At 52.3% G+C, this 13,509-nt stretch overlaps 2 protein-coding genes and 1 non-coding gene across 8 annotated transcripts in view; 2 read left to right on the forward strand and 1 right to left on the reverse strand.

Moving 5' to 3' along the window:
• Cimap1c (ciliary microtubule associated protein 1C) overlaps nt 1-13,509 on the reverse strand; it is a 32,275-nt gene that overhangs the window by 12,819 nt on the left and 5,947 nt on the right. The window contains exons 2-3 of one of the 6 annotated variants that reach the window (XM_087561992.1): nt 10,159-10,294; nt 7,562-7,713 (exon numbers count right to left, since the gene is read on the reverse strand). The exons of 2 other annotated variants lie outside the window; for them this stretch is intronic. Coding sequence is in view for 1 of the 4 variants with exons in the window: in XM_087561991.1 (XP_087418117.1) it covers nt 10,159-10,222 (64 nt within the window). In the remaining 3 variants the exon portion in view is untranslated. Of the gene's footprint in view, nt 1-7,561; nt 7,714-7,761; nt 7,846-10,158; nt 10,295-13,509 lie in introns of those variants that run through there. 3 more of the 6 variants (XM_087561994.1, XM_087561991.1, XM_087561993.1) reach the window with 3 other exon arrangements.
• The window catches only part of Cspg4 (chondroitin sulfate proteoglycan 4), a 35,064-nt gene continuing 24,964 nt past the window's right edge, over nt 3,410-13,509 (forward strand). Inside the window, 1 exon segment of the mRNA NM_031022.2 lies at nt 3,410-3,567. Coding sequence (NP_112284.2) covers nt 3,480-3,567 — 88 coding nt within the window. The 5' untranslated portion in view covers nt 3,410-3,479.
• On the forward strand, nt 8,831-8,911 carry Trnap-agg41 (transfer RNA proline (anticodon AGG) 41). Its single transcript has one exon. It is a non-coding gene; the product is annotated as a tRNA-Pro (tRNA).

Genomic DNA, 13,509 nt, shown 5'->3' on the forward strand with positions numbered 1-13,509 from the left:
CCCCCCAACCCCTGGTTTAGCTAGGGAAATGATTCCATAGCGTCTGCAGAAGAAAAGTACCTGTCAAGGAAAGCAGGCAGCAAGGGCTTCCTGAGGGGAGGTAAAACATGACCAGGGAGATAGGGCACCGGAGTAGTCACTGTGTCTGGTCAACCCAAGTCAAGGAAAATCATGGCAAAGGTTAGCAGGCAGAAGGGAGGCGAGAGTCAACCCTGAGGTTGATGCCAGGGAGGTTTGGGTCAGCTCTGCTCATGACAGGCATGCCCAAGAGGCTGGGGTGAGGGCAACTGAGGAGCTGGCACTGCCCCACCCAACAGCACGTTCTGAGTCAGTAGGAGGTGACTATTCTAAGGCTACATGGGGCCTCAAACTCATATCTCTGCTGAGCTTCGGTCCAGGGTTCAAGCCTCACGCTAAAGACTAACAGAGGCCAAGCATGCGTATCCAGAGCCCTGCAGGATTGAGAGCCTCAGTTTTCTATCTGGTCTGGGGACATGTTTATTGCTTAGGTGAATGGTTCTTATTTTTAATCTCTCTCTCTCTCTCTCTCTCTCTCTCTCTCTCTCTCTCTCTCTCTTCTCTCTCTCTCTCTCTGTCTCTCAGTAACTAACTTTATAGTTGAAAATGACCTTGAATTTCTGTTCTCTTGCCTCTACCTTCTGAGTGTTAGGATTGAAATCTATGTAGCTTTGTCCAGTTTTTGTCCTTGGGGAAGGGGGGTTGTTTTGTTGTGTTTTTTCATTGTTTTTAAAGATTTGTTTTAGGGGGGCTGGGATGGCTCAGCCTTAGGAGCACCGGCTGCTCTTCCAGAGGTCCTGATTCAATTCCTACATGGTGGCTCACAGCCATCTGAATTGGGATCTGATGCCCTCTTCTGGTGTGCATGAAGGTGGCACACTCATATACACAAATAATAAACCTTTTTTTTTTAAAAAATAAGATTCGTTTTAATTGAATTTGATTCTGTGTGTGCTTATGTGACCATATGGCATATGTACAGGTGCCTACGGAAGATATGAGAGCATGTCGGAGCCCCCGGAACTGGAGCTACAGTTAGTCATTGAGTCCCTCAATGTGGGCGCTGGGAACCAAACTCAGGTCCTCTGCAAAAGCAGTAAGCACTGTTCACTGCTGACCTCTTCACCCCACACCCAGGTTTTATGCAGTGCTTCGAGCAAACCCAGGGCTTTGTGATGCTCACCAGGCACTCTATCTCACCAGGCACTCTACCCACTGAGCTACATTCCCATCCTCCCCTAACCCTTCCCCAGCCCCAGTGCTAGAGAGCGAATCCGGGGCCCTGTGCATGCTAGGCAAGTGTTCTGCCGCCTAGGTACTCCCCCTGGTAAATGTTTTACAAACCCCGGAGAGATGCACAAGCTGGGTCATGAACGAAGTGCTGGTTGTATTTTTCTAGGTCTGTTTCTCACCCCCACCAGCAACAAGGCTGGGAGGCTCTGAGCTCATCCTGTCTTAAATCTCAGCTGTGGGCTGGGCTGCAGCTACTAGTCTGGAGGCACCTCAGACAGAGAAACGATTCCTGGGGGGGTGGGGAGCAAATACATCCATGGGTAGGGAGCAAGCGAGATGCGAGAAGACAGGCGGTATAGGATGGTGCACATCTCCACTCTAGTTCCCAATTCATAAAAAGACAAACAATTCCCCTCCCTCTCATTCTTAAAGAGAGAACTCTTCTCCCCAACCTTCCAAGAAGCTTCCCCTCCTAAACCCTGGATCCATATTTGGACGGTAATTGGCCCTTAATGAGGACAAAGTGTTGTGCTGACTCAGAGGAAGGAGAACAAGAAACAAGGCATGAGCTCGTTGCATCAGGTTACCTAGGGTGCCTGGATAGTCCCTAAGTCTAAGTCCCTGTGGAAGAGCAACAATCGGCTTCCCAGTCAACCTGAACAGGTACTCATTGAATACCTACTGTACGTAACTGCCTATGGAGGGGAAAGTCGAAGGTTCACAGAAGACCCTCCATCAAGGGGAGGACGTGAGGTAGTTTATACAAACCGTGAAGTACTGAGATGTATGAAACAAGAGGGGAAGAAAAAAAGATGATATGTGTTAAACACCTACTGTGTGCCAGACCCTGGGGGTAGGCCTTTGAGACATACTAAAACACTTACTGCTTATAAATTCAAACTTGTGAACGAGGAAATGGAACACAGGAGAAGGGCCTAGCTAAAGGCCAGACAGTCAAATAAGAGAGTTGGGATCAAGAACGCCATCAGACCAGGCATGGCAGTAGGAGCGCAGAGCTTGGGCTCCAGGATTTGGCTTGCCCTCGCCTGGATCAACTTGCTTGGGCCCTTTAATCTCTCTCAGCCTCCGTCTCTCTATCCAAATGGGGTATCAAAAGTCATGAGATGTTGTACTTGAGGTGTGACTGTTGCTGCTCAGGGGTAAGGGTCGGAAAGAGGGTGCCCGTGGAGTGTGGGGACAGCAGGGAACTCCGTGGAGGGATGCATATAAGAGAAGACAGGAACAGGGGTGTTCCCCTGTCCATCCCCTGGAAAAACCCAGGCCAGGTCCCACTGCAGCTGGGGCTGGCCAAACACAGGCACTGGGAAAGGCTACAATAACTGCTTTTTCCAACTCCTGGTTGGGACTAGGCAGGCTCTTGCCTGGGAAGGAGCCAGGAGGAGAAGGCCCCAGCCTGAAGCTGTTAGGTAGGAGCTAAATCCAGGGCCAGATTTCCAGGAGGCAGTGGGGCAAGTGCAAACACCAAGATTTTTGGGTCAGGAGGCCGGGACCCTGGCAGGAAATGGCCAGGCACGTACCTTTGACCTTGGATTCTGAGCTGGGCTCCTCCTCCACAAAATGAAGGGGAGGCTGTTTAGTGCCCCCCACCTTGCAGGGTTGTTTTGAAGCATATGTTACCACAGGGCTGAGCTTCTGCGCCACAAGATCCAAACCTATTGTCTTTACAGGCAGAGGATGTACAGTCTGTGGAAAGAGAAGAGCAAACCCAGAGCCCTGCCTAGTGGTCTGCTCCACTATAGTCCTCAGGGACCTGTGACCTTGAAGGCACCTAAACCCCTACATTCCCGCAAGGGCAAAAGAGGACTGGCAGCTCGCACTTTTATGTCCCATTCTCAAGCGATCCTGTCCACAGTGCTCTGGGGGGTCCAAAGGCTTAGAGACATTGCCCCAAATCTTTAAAATGGGACATTGGGCTGCCTGACATGAAGGTCCTTCAACCCCAACCAGTAGCAAGAGCCCAGCACGGCCCCTTTAAGAAGGTTGGAGGTGGGAGCAGGCAGAGGGAGCCCCCGCCCGAAATCCAAGCGCGGGTCCGCGCCTGCCCCGCCCCTGGAGTTAAGTACCGGACAGCCCCTGCGCCCCAGCCTGCGCGAGGAGCCCTGCTCCCTTGACTTGCGACTTGACTTGTGACTTGCGACTCGCTGCTGTCCAGACTCGGCACGCTCTGTTCCCTCGCCTTACAAGTCCAGACGCCCAACCCCGCCACGATGCTTCTCAGCCCGGGACACCCGCTGTCAGCTCCAGCCCTGGCCTTGATTCTTACCTTGGCCTTGTTTGTCAGATCTACAGCTCCTGGTGAGTGAAGGGCTGAGACCCTGACCCAGCCTAAAGGAACTATATGGGGACTGCACTCATGGTCCCTAATCAAGAGTTCAGGGGCCGGTACTTCTTCCCCAGGCTGAGGGTCTGGAAGGAAGGCTCTGATCTCTGTTTATGAGAACTCCGGGTATCCAAGGTTGTCTGGCTTTCCTGACCCTAGAAAGTCAGACTCTGAAAAGGGCTCCCTGGAGTTAGATTGCCAAGGGTGTGGCTCTGCCCACTCAGATTGTCCCGGACACTTAGGCCTCCTCTGTGCTGTCCATTTTTTTTGCCAGGTAGGTTTGAGTGACCACAGTGGGTATCCAAGGATACCCAGAGGCAGCATTAAATGTGCATCCTGGCCACAGATACCCCTGGTCCAAAATGGGGGTGCTGTGAAGTAAGAAGCGGAGAGGAGGCATAACGCCCCACCCTGTGTGTGCCCAGCACACCTCTGCCATGGCCTTCTCTAACTCTCTCTGTCTTCTGTGCCCTCTCAGAGCTCTGCACCCCTCTTTTTGTCCTCAGGGCTGGCTAGCTAGCTTCTGCCCCTACCTCCATCCATCCTTATACCTTTCCCCTCACCCTTGCTCTTCTCACTGAGAGGACCTGACTGGTGACAGACAAGACCACCTACTCTCCAGGTTCCAGAGGCAAAGCTGCTACCCCTCAGATATCTCTCTGATAGCCTGGGACAACCCAGGCCACACCCCCTGTCCTTAGTTCTGGTGTCTGACCAGCAGACACTGAGTGAGGAGTACCTTCTGAGAGGTGCCAGTGGACATCGCCTCTGTCACCACCCCAGAGATCCTAGCAGTACAGCACTCTGCCTTTACTGGAGATGAGGTCTGGTTATACCATAAGATCTGTAGCCTCGGGGCCCCATCAGTCATTACTACCAATGTATGAATCAGGCAGCCAGCCTACATCTTTCAGGACCATTTCCAAGAGCAACTAAGAGCAGAGAAGGAACTTGAGTCTCCCTTCCAGGGGCCCAGACAACACCCTTCTCCCCACCAGATGGAGGAGACCAGCTCTAAAGAAGGGCATCACGAGGCACCCAGAAGGGAAGTGAGTCAGGGAAGGACCCCTGCACACCAAGGTGACTCCGGGTGGATCTGGCCTCCTCCTCCCTGCTACACAGACTGCCTTTCCTAAAATCTCACAGCCCCAGAGATGAACAGACCTGAGAGATGTGAGAAAGGAGACTGAGGTAGCTGGGCTTTCACAGCCAAGAGATCGTTCCCAGCAGCCCCTGCCTGCTTGGGCTTCAACCGAGAATAATCCTTTGACACCATCTTAGCACTGGCAACCAGAGATGTGATGTTAGAGCTACACAAAGATGACTGACAGGGTGTCGCAATGCATACCTGTACTGTCAGTATTGAGGAGGTAGCAGGAAGGGGATTGAGTGCACTGTGGATTCAAGGCCAGCCTGGGCTGCAGAATGAGTATCAGACCAGCCTCAACTAGAGAGAGACCCTGCCTCCAAAACAAGCTAAAAGAAAAAAGCAGGAAAGAAAAGAGAAGAGATGGGGAGGAGAAAGGAGGGAAGAAAGTGGGGAGAGAAGAGAACTGTGTTAATTCGGGAGATAGAAAAGTAAGGTGAAATTCCAAGAGCAGTTTCTGATTGTGTATGGAAAGATCCAGGTGAAAATGTGCAGGAAATCAGAAACAAGATGGGTGGGACAGAGGGCTGTCCTTGAGTCAAGGGAGTCTGCACTCCTGTCTGCGGTCCTAGGAGGTGGGTGTAACAGGGTGTTGAAATAGAAAGGCCAGCAGCCTGACTGGAAGGCATATTTTGAGCACAGGACAGGAAGAGCCATTGGGCTGGGACACAGAAACCTTAAATGGCAAAATGAAGCCCACAGCCTGGGTACCAATAGTGTGAAGAAGGTGCAGCTGAGTGCCTGTTTTGTAACATTAAACCCACCTTGGACTTCAGGAAAGACTTGGCATGGAGAAGGAATGAAATGGCTGATGTTATCCTCTGTGCCAAACAGAGCTTCTGCATAACAACTCTGTCACCCCCAACCCAGTCTAGGGGATCTAAGTGGGGCCTGGACTCACAGCCTGGCATCAGGAGTTCATGGGCCTGTATTTCTTCCTCAGGCTGATTTCTGTTGGTAGGGTCTCCAGCTGTCTCAGGTTGTCTGGCTTTTATGACCCATGACGTCAAACCGCCCAGACCCCTCCTGAGAAAGCATCACCCCCACCTCTCCTGGAGGTTCTCTTGTCCCAGCTGAGGCACACTTGGGTGGCTCCCCTACACCTCTCCGCATTCCAGAGTATCCAGGTCATGGGGTCTGGGAGGCAAGTTTTCTTGGCACCATCTGGACCAACATCTCAACTGTACAGACAGGAGAAATGAGCCCCCAGAGGGGAAGCCAAAGTCTAGGCTTCTGCAAAAACCCAACAGCCCAGGAAAATTCCCAGGGAAGAAAGGAGTCCACTCCTTCTGAGCTCTGTGGAAGACCCTCCACGGAGGAGCAGACATGGGAGAGTGTTGCCTGAGGGGCAAGCTGAGGGGAAAGAAGATGGCATTCCAGTACAAGAAGGTTTGACTATAACCCTAGCTAGATCCTGGGGTGTGTCAGAGTGTAGCACTGGGGACAGTGACTGCCATGCCTCTTTTCTGGCCTGGTCTCACAGACTAAAAGGCGGGATATGAGAGACTGAGGTAGCTCCTACATACATGCCTCCCAGAGGAGCTCTCAGGGTTATCCGGATGGGGATCAAAAGCAATGGGGTATTGAAGACCACCAGGCTCCAGGGCCAGAGATACAAGAAAGAGAATCGGAGTAGATTCTGTTGGCTCTGAGAGTGATTCACAGGGGCATCAGTGGTGTGGAGACAGATGAACCATGTGCATGCACTGTGCGTGCTGCCCCGGAACTCTGAGGCAGGGCAGAGGCCAGGGCCTTGGCCAAGCCCACCCAGACTCTAGAAAAACTTCCCCAGAACCAAAGATAACTGAGTTCCCCCTCCCAAAGTCCACATGCCCAGGCAGCACAAGAAGGGCCTTTTAGCAGTGCCTGCCTGAGCAGGGACTGTGGGGGAGGGTGAGCCATGCCAGGTGGGCTAGGCTGCTGTTTGCTGGAACTAGGAGGGGAGAGGGCCACAGGGAAGGGATTGGGCATGTGTGGCGCTCACGCAGGAAGTGTATAGGCTGTCTGAGAACTGGGCGTGCTGCCCAGGATGGGGTAGGGGAGGGGGGAACTTGGATATCCCTGACTTTCATGCTTGCTTGTTCGCTGGTACACACAGATGGGGCTCAGGCCATGGTGGTATACAGCTGTTCTCACAGACCCTGACAGAGGCAGTAAGGGCTGGAGTGGCTGCTGCCTCATCTCCAGCCCTCTACCTGGCAGACTTGGGTTTGGGTGGTGCCTTGGGGTACATGGGGGTGCTGACCAGAGCTGTACTTCCTGGTCAGGACCATGAGCAGATGAACTAGGGACATGTGGACTGGAGTGTAAGCCTGCTTCCTCTTTGGTTCTGCTTGGTTCTGCTGTTTTAACTGCTCCCCTACAACTGCCAGCCAGGCCCAGCGCCCCTCCAGCGTGCTCTCTGTTCCAGCCTATGTCAATTCCGCAAAGCTTTCAAGAGATAAAACTCTTTCTTGTTCTGAGTGCAATTGGAGTGGGTCTAGGTGCAAAGTATTGCTTTCATTGCTGAATCTGCAAGGAATCTTGAAATTAACTGGATTAGCATCAAGAGTTAAGTGTTTAGATCCTTTCTAGGGCAGGGTTCCCTAGCTCTCTGGCCTCCAGGAGAATCCAAACCTCTTAGTGGGAAGAAGGTCAAGTTCATGACTCAGTCTGAGAATTTGCCCCCATGGTGGGTGCCGGGATACAAGGCAGGAAACAGCCCCATTTTACAGAGGAGGAAACTGGGTTCAGAGAATAAGAAGGGCCCCACCCACCTCCCAGCCCCCCACCCCCAATAGAGTGGCCACCCCAGACCAGGCTAGCAGAGTAAGGGCACACACCAGTGATCTCACACACCCCAGAAGAGAGAGATCTCTAGAGAAGTCCAGGTCTCTGTCGCTGTCCCTCCAGCAGCTGTCTCCATGTCTCCAAGCCCTCCGACCTCATAGCAGAAGCAAATCTCCCATTAAAAAAAATCTCCACCTACTTCCAGCTAGAGAAAAAAAAGAAAGAAAGAAAAGAAAAGAAAAGGAAGCCACACATTTCTCTCTGATACCGGTTGTAGCCTGCGGCTGTTGTCAAGGTGGCTCGGTGGTGTAGATCATCCTTGTTCTGAAGGTAGTGTGGGCGGGCCTGGCCAGGAGCAGTGCCTGTCTTGTTGACCAGCTCTTCTCACTCAGTGCCTACCCACGCCCGCCGACTCGAAGCCTGTGGAGAAGCTATCGCTGCCAACTCTGGTGTGCATTAACCAGGCTGCAGCCGTGGTTCATGCTTACTCAAGTGTTTCAGTCTGTCCCTCCCCCTCTCCCTCCACAGACCTCACAGCAGAAACCCTGACTCTAGACCAGCCTCAAGCCCTGCACAGCAAGGCTCAACACATTGCAAGCCTGGAGTCACCTAGTGCTTCTTTAGAGGATCGGGGACTAGGCCTCCCTGCCCTTTGCCCTTGTTCCTGGCATAGGTGGTGACCTCACCCATAGGACCAGCAGCCCCTGGTGTCTCACCCCCTTTCTCATGCTTTCCACCACATAGCCGAGCACAGGGTTTGCCCACTGTGGGCTGAGCAGGGAATTTGCTCCCAGAGATCACACACCAGCCCACCCAGAGGTATATGATCCTGAGAATATGGGATGCCTGTCTCACCTAGTACTTGTGTAGCAGCTTCCTGCACAAATGTTTATAGGTTGAGTTTGATTTGCTTTTTGCCAAGAGTGATGGTACATTCCTATAAACCTGCACTCAAGAGGAAGAAGCAAGGTTGAAAGTTCAAGGCCAGCCTAGGCTACATAGCAAGACCCTGTCTCAAAATAATGATGATGATGGTGGTGGTGGTTGTGGTGGTGGTGGTGGTGGTGGTGGTAATTGTGATTATTATAAACACTGTCGGGTGAGGATGTAGCTTAGTTATTAGAATGCTTGTCAAGCATGCATGAAAGCTGAGTTCAGGCCCCAGCCCCATTGCATAAACTGGATGTGAGAGCATGCACCTGTTATCACAGGAGGTAGAAGCAAGATGGTCATTCTTGGCTAAATAGTGGGTCTAAGGCCCTTAGACATTCTTGGCTCAATCGTGAGATCCTGTGTCAAACAAAACAATAAAAATATACTGTTTTGGGGTTGGGGATTTAGCTCAGTGGTAGAGCGCTTGCCTAGGAAGCACAAGGCCCTGGGTTCGATCCCCAGCTCCGAAAAAAAAAAAGAACCAAAAAAAAAAATATATATATATATATATATATATATATATATATATATACTGTTTTAATAGAGGATTTTGTGGCAGAGAAAGAGAAGGAGATTGATTAGTTAAGATTGCTTCCTAGCTTTCAAAGACTCCCACTCAAGGCTGACTGCAGGGTCTCCTGTAACGTCTCCTTCTCCAGACCATTCAACAGGGAGCCTGAAGGCAGAGAGCAGCCCCTCACACACCCAGAACACAGCCTTCACACACCCAGACTCTGAGGTTTCTCCTGCCCAGACTCCCACTCTGCCCCTCCTACAATCAAATAGAATATTCCTGAACATCCAAGTGGGCAGAAGCCTCACTGTCTCATGGCCACACTCACCACCATGCCATTACTATGCCGTGCCCTTCTCTCCCTCCGTGGTCAACATGAATCATGTCCTAATGTCTGGCCATTAGTTAACGTCCAACGTAGTCAGCCTCTCTCTTGGGGCTCTGTATAAAACACCCTACTTTCACCTTCCCTCTGTCTACTGAGTATGGTTAGACACTCAGCAGGTGTGCATGCATGAATATGTGTGTGCCCGCATGTACACATATACATGCAGCACATTGTTCAGTGGGCTCTGACCAAGACTATGTCCACCCTACAAGCCAGCAGCCGTAGGGGAAGCCCCCGATTCAAGACACATACCATGGCCAGGAAAAGGCCTCTGGCTAAGTCTCGGCCAATCTGCTCTCTGGGGAGCAGAGGAGACCGGGGAGAGGAGCCCAACTTCCGTTCCCACCTAAGAGCAAACTCTTCCCCGCCCACATTTCAGGAGGGGCAGCTATAAATATCAATGGGCCCAGGATGCTGATTCCCACGACATCAGCTCCTCCCTGCCCCCTTCTCTAGTGCACAGGCACTGGGGCCAAGAAACTGCTGCAGCTGGGGCAAGGCAGGCTTGCGCCCCCCCCCCCCCGACTTCCTGGCAGAGGGAGAACAAATCACCATTTTGGGGAGTCTCTGGGCTATGGCTGAGCATCTTTCTAATTCTCATTTTGACTCAACCCCCACCTTTCCTGCTCTCAGCCCTCAGTTCCTTAGAGACCTTCTATGGGGAGGCAGAAGGCTAGCTAGGCACAGCGGTTACAAGCATGGTATTAGAGCATTCATCTGGGATTAGATCCCAGCCCTTGTGCAAGGACCTGTGGGCTTGGCCCACTGTGAGCCTCCAGTTAGCCCTTTACAAAACAGGAAAGAATAGCCCCTACCTCTCATATGTGTTGAAGACAACGAAGCCAGATCTCGGCCTGGAAGAAAAGCTCTTCTAGGCATCTGTGCCCGAGGTTGCTGTTATTCTGTTCCTGCTGTCTTTCTGGGGTGGGTGGCTCAGTAGTTGGGGTGACCCTGTTCAGAAAAGGTTCCAAGGCAAGGACTCTGGAAGGGCTGCCAGCCACTTACCACACCCTCAGCTCAGGACCCTTTACAAAGTGGAGGCAGGGTTCTGCATCTGTGCTATGTGAGGGCTGAGGTCTCACCTTGTTGGGACCTCACGGACAGAGCAGAAGATCCCTCCTGGGTACCCAGAACCTACTTCTCAATAGCAGACAGTCTTGTACAAGGCCCATGAGCTGACGTGCAGCTGAAACCCAGTCAGAGGATGCCACGTGAGTAACCAAAAGGTAGTCAAACTCCATCCCCAAAGCAAGTGACCGGGAAGGAAAAAATGGGTCCCAGTACGGTTTATGAGTAAGGGAACCCAGAAACCTCTTTTTCTTTCCCTCTGCCAACTCCACAGGACCTTCTAATTCTTGGTCTCCTCTCCAATTCTGACCAGGGCCCAGTGACATTGACATAAAGTGGTTTAGAGTAGCATAGGACCACTAACACCACTGTAATCAGCAATACTGGCAGCATAACAAGGGGCAGAAATTCAGGCTGAGCGAAGTTGAAAAGATGTCTCTGGGATGCTGGTGGTGACAATGTCCATGTGAGTTCAGTGAGGACATGTGAGAGGTGAATTTCCGGAGATGGCTGCAGGGTGAGAAGCCTGGCCTTGTAACTCTAGAAGAATCCTTGGGATAAAGGACTACCCAGAACCTAAGCCTCTCTGTGTGGACACCTTTGCCTTCACCCCAGTGCACTCTGGGAAAAGCCCAGACAGCTCCCCGGATGTTCTAATAGAATCCAGGAGCCTGCCTCTGGCTGTTTCTGTCTCCAGGCATCTGGGGCTTCTGTGCTTCAGGCCTCCCATCTGTAGCCCAGCTGAGCCCTTCTGGAAGTAGGGACTAAGATGGAGTCTTCTTCCTGCATTTAGTAACAATCAATGGGTAGGCAACTTGTGTTCATGCTTACTATGTGACAGATTGAGATATCTGACCCTGCTGTGTGACCTTCAACAGACTTCTGTCCCGCTCTGTGCCTCTGCAGGGGAACTTTAATCTCCCAAGTCATCTCTAAAACTCTGAGTCCAAGCTCCTAAGAATGGGGCAGGGACTCAGCATCTAGCTAGCTGCTTGTCCTAGTCATGCAGTAAGCTGAGGTAGACCTTCCTCGGGGCTTAAGGGCACTGGTTAGCCAGCGTTCCTGGGCATTGGGAAAACACTTTCCAAAGTTGGCCTCAGACCCCTGGGGCTCTCCCAGAATGAGAGTTCCCTCTGCCCCCAGTTCCCATCTTCCACCCCCTAGCTTGGCCCCACCCTGCCAAAAATAAACCCAGACCACCCCATTTGGTCCCAGCCAGACCCACCCAACTCTTCCAGAGCCAGTTGAGTCAGAGCTTGGGACTGCTCCTTTTTTAACTGTCTGAGTCACCGGTTGTGGCTATGGTTCTATGACACATGCCCAGGCTGCAGCCAGCCCGTTGCCCCTAAAAGCACAACAGTGGCAGCATCTGCATAGTGAGTAGCAGCAGGTGGATTTAGTTTGTAACCTATCAGGACTAGGAAGCTCACTTCCTAGTAAGCTAAAGGTGGAGCTGACCCCAAAGGCCCTGCCTCGCCTATAGCACTTTACTGCACCCCACCAGAGAGAGAGGGGTCTCCATGCCCAGTGTCCAGGGACGCATGGGAAGGCCAGAGATTTCTATTATTGTCTGTTTGGTTCCAGCTCAGGACCCACACTGTGCCCTGAGTGCCCTGAAGACGCCTTGTTGGCAGGGACACTGCCTTCTGCCTTCCCCTGTCACTCCTGCCCGACTCTGCTTACAGATCCACAGGGCTGCAATCTCCCCATCTCTCTCCCAGACCCTATTCTGTCCCATCCCTGTCTCTCCATCTGGTCCAGCCCGTCCCTGGCTGTCTGTCTTCACATCTCCATCCCCTCCCTTCACATCGCTGCCTCTTCGTCTTTGCCTCTCCCAGCTCTGGTCCTGTTCTTTCTCCACGTCATCCTGTACCCAGCTCGGGGGACAGTCTGAAGTGCTCACTCCGCAGCTGGCACCCCAAGGCCCTCATCTGTCTTCTCGGTAGACAAAATAGACCCACATCCACCCATCCCAACATGGGAGTCTGGACCCCGGGGGACCAATAATCCCAAGAGAAATTTTCCATCCCCCTCACCCTGCCCTGTCCACCACCCCAAAGCATAGACTACATCCTGTCCCAGGGAATGTCAGGATCCCACAGGCACTTCCTTAGAGCCTGGGGGTGGGGAGGGGGCCTGGGAATGGCCCCTCCTTGAGTCCTGCTGGAGCAGAAGCCTGCACAACTTCAAACCCCATCCTCTGTCTGTGGTCATGCCTCCAGCTATAAATAGGGGCTCACAGTCTATTTTCTTTAAAAACAAGCATCAGACTGGGTGACCATGACCAGAAAAGCAACCCCTGGCCGGAGCAGTCTCCCATCCTCCTCAGTCACTGTGTCCAGGCACCTTAGATGGTTAGCAGGGCTAGAAAGGGGGCTGGGGGTGAAGCGCAGTGGAAAATACACAAGGCAGTCTCCAACGTGCTACCTGGACCAGCTAGGGGCCGCCCTTTATATACCCCTCCTCGTCTCCCTTCACCACACAAGGTCATCCTCATGTCGAGACTCACGGTGTCAACAAAGAGAGGTGACACAGCTCCCCAAGCCACTGTTGAGTATCTGCACCCCAAACAAGATGAGGTAGCCTCATAGCCTTGGCTATGAGACAGGGTGAGGGACTCATGAGGCCAGCTCAGAGAGGACAAAAGAGCTGGATCCAAAACAGGACGTAGGTATCGGCTAGACTTAGGCGGAAGAGCCTGAGGTCCAGCAAGGCTGATACCTAGAATGTTCACAGCAATATGGGTGAATGCCGTGGATAGAAGCAAGGCCACCCATGGCCTTTCGCATCACACTCAGGTTTTGGAGCCTGATCATGGGATGGAGAGCCACCCAAAGCTTCAGACCAGAGAGGATGCTGAGCAAATCGGTTTAACTGTTGCTACTACTTGCAAAGAGAGGCAGGAAGTTAACTAAGACAGGCACGGGATGGTGGTGATCTGCCTTGCCTACAAGCACAGTGGGAAAGGAGATTAATTTGAGGGAGAATTTAGAGGCAGGGTAGATGGAGAGTGGATATCCCTTAACTGTGGCGAGGAAGGAAAGAGTGGGCCCAGAACTCAGTTTCTGTCTACAGTGGCTGGCTAGCGGGACCTTTAT

This window comes from Rattus norvegicus, chromosome 8 (genome assembly GCF_021556685.1).
Source record: "Rattus norvegicus strain SHRSP/BbbUtx chromosome 8, alternate assembly SHRSP_T2T, whole genome shotgun sequence".
Taxonomy (NCBI): domain Eukaryota; kingdom Metazoa; phylum Chordata; class Mammalia; order Rodentia; family Muridae; genus Rattus; species Rattus norvegicus.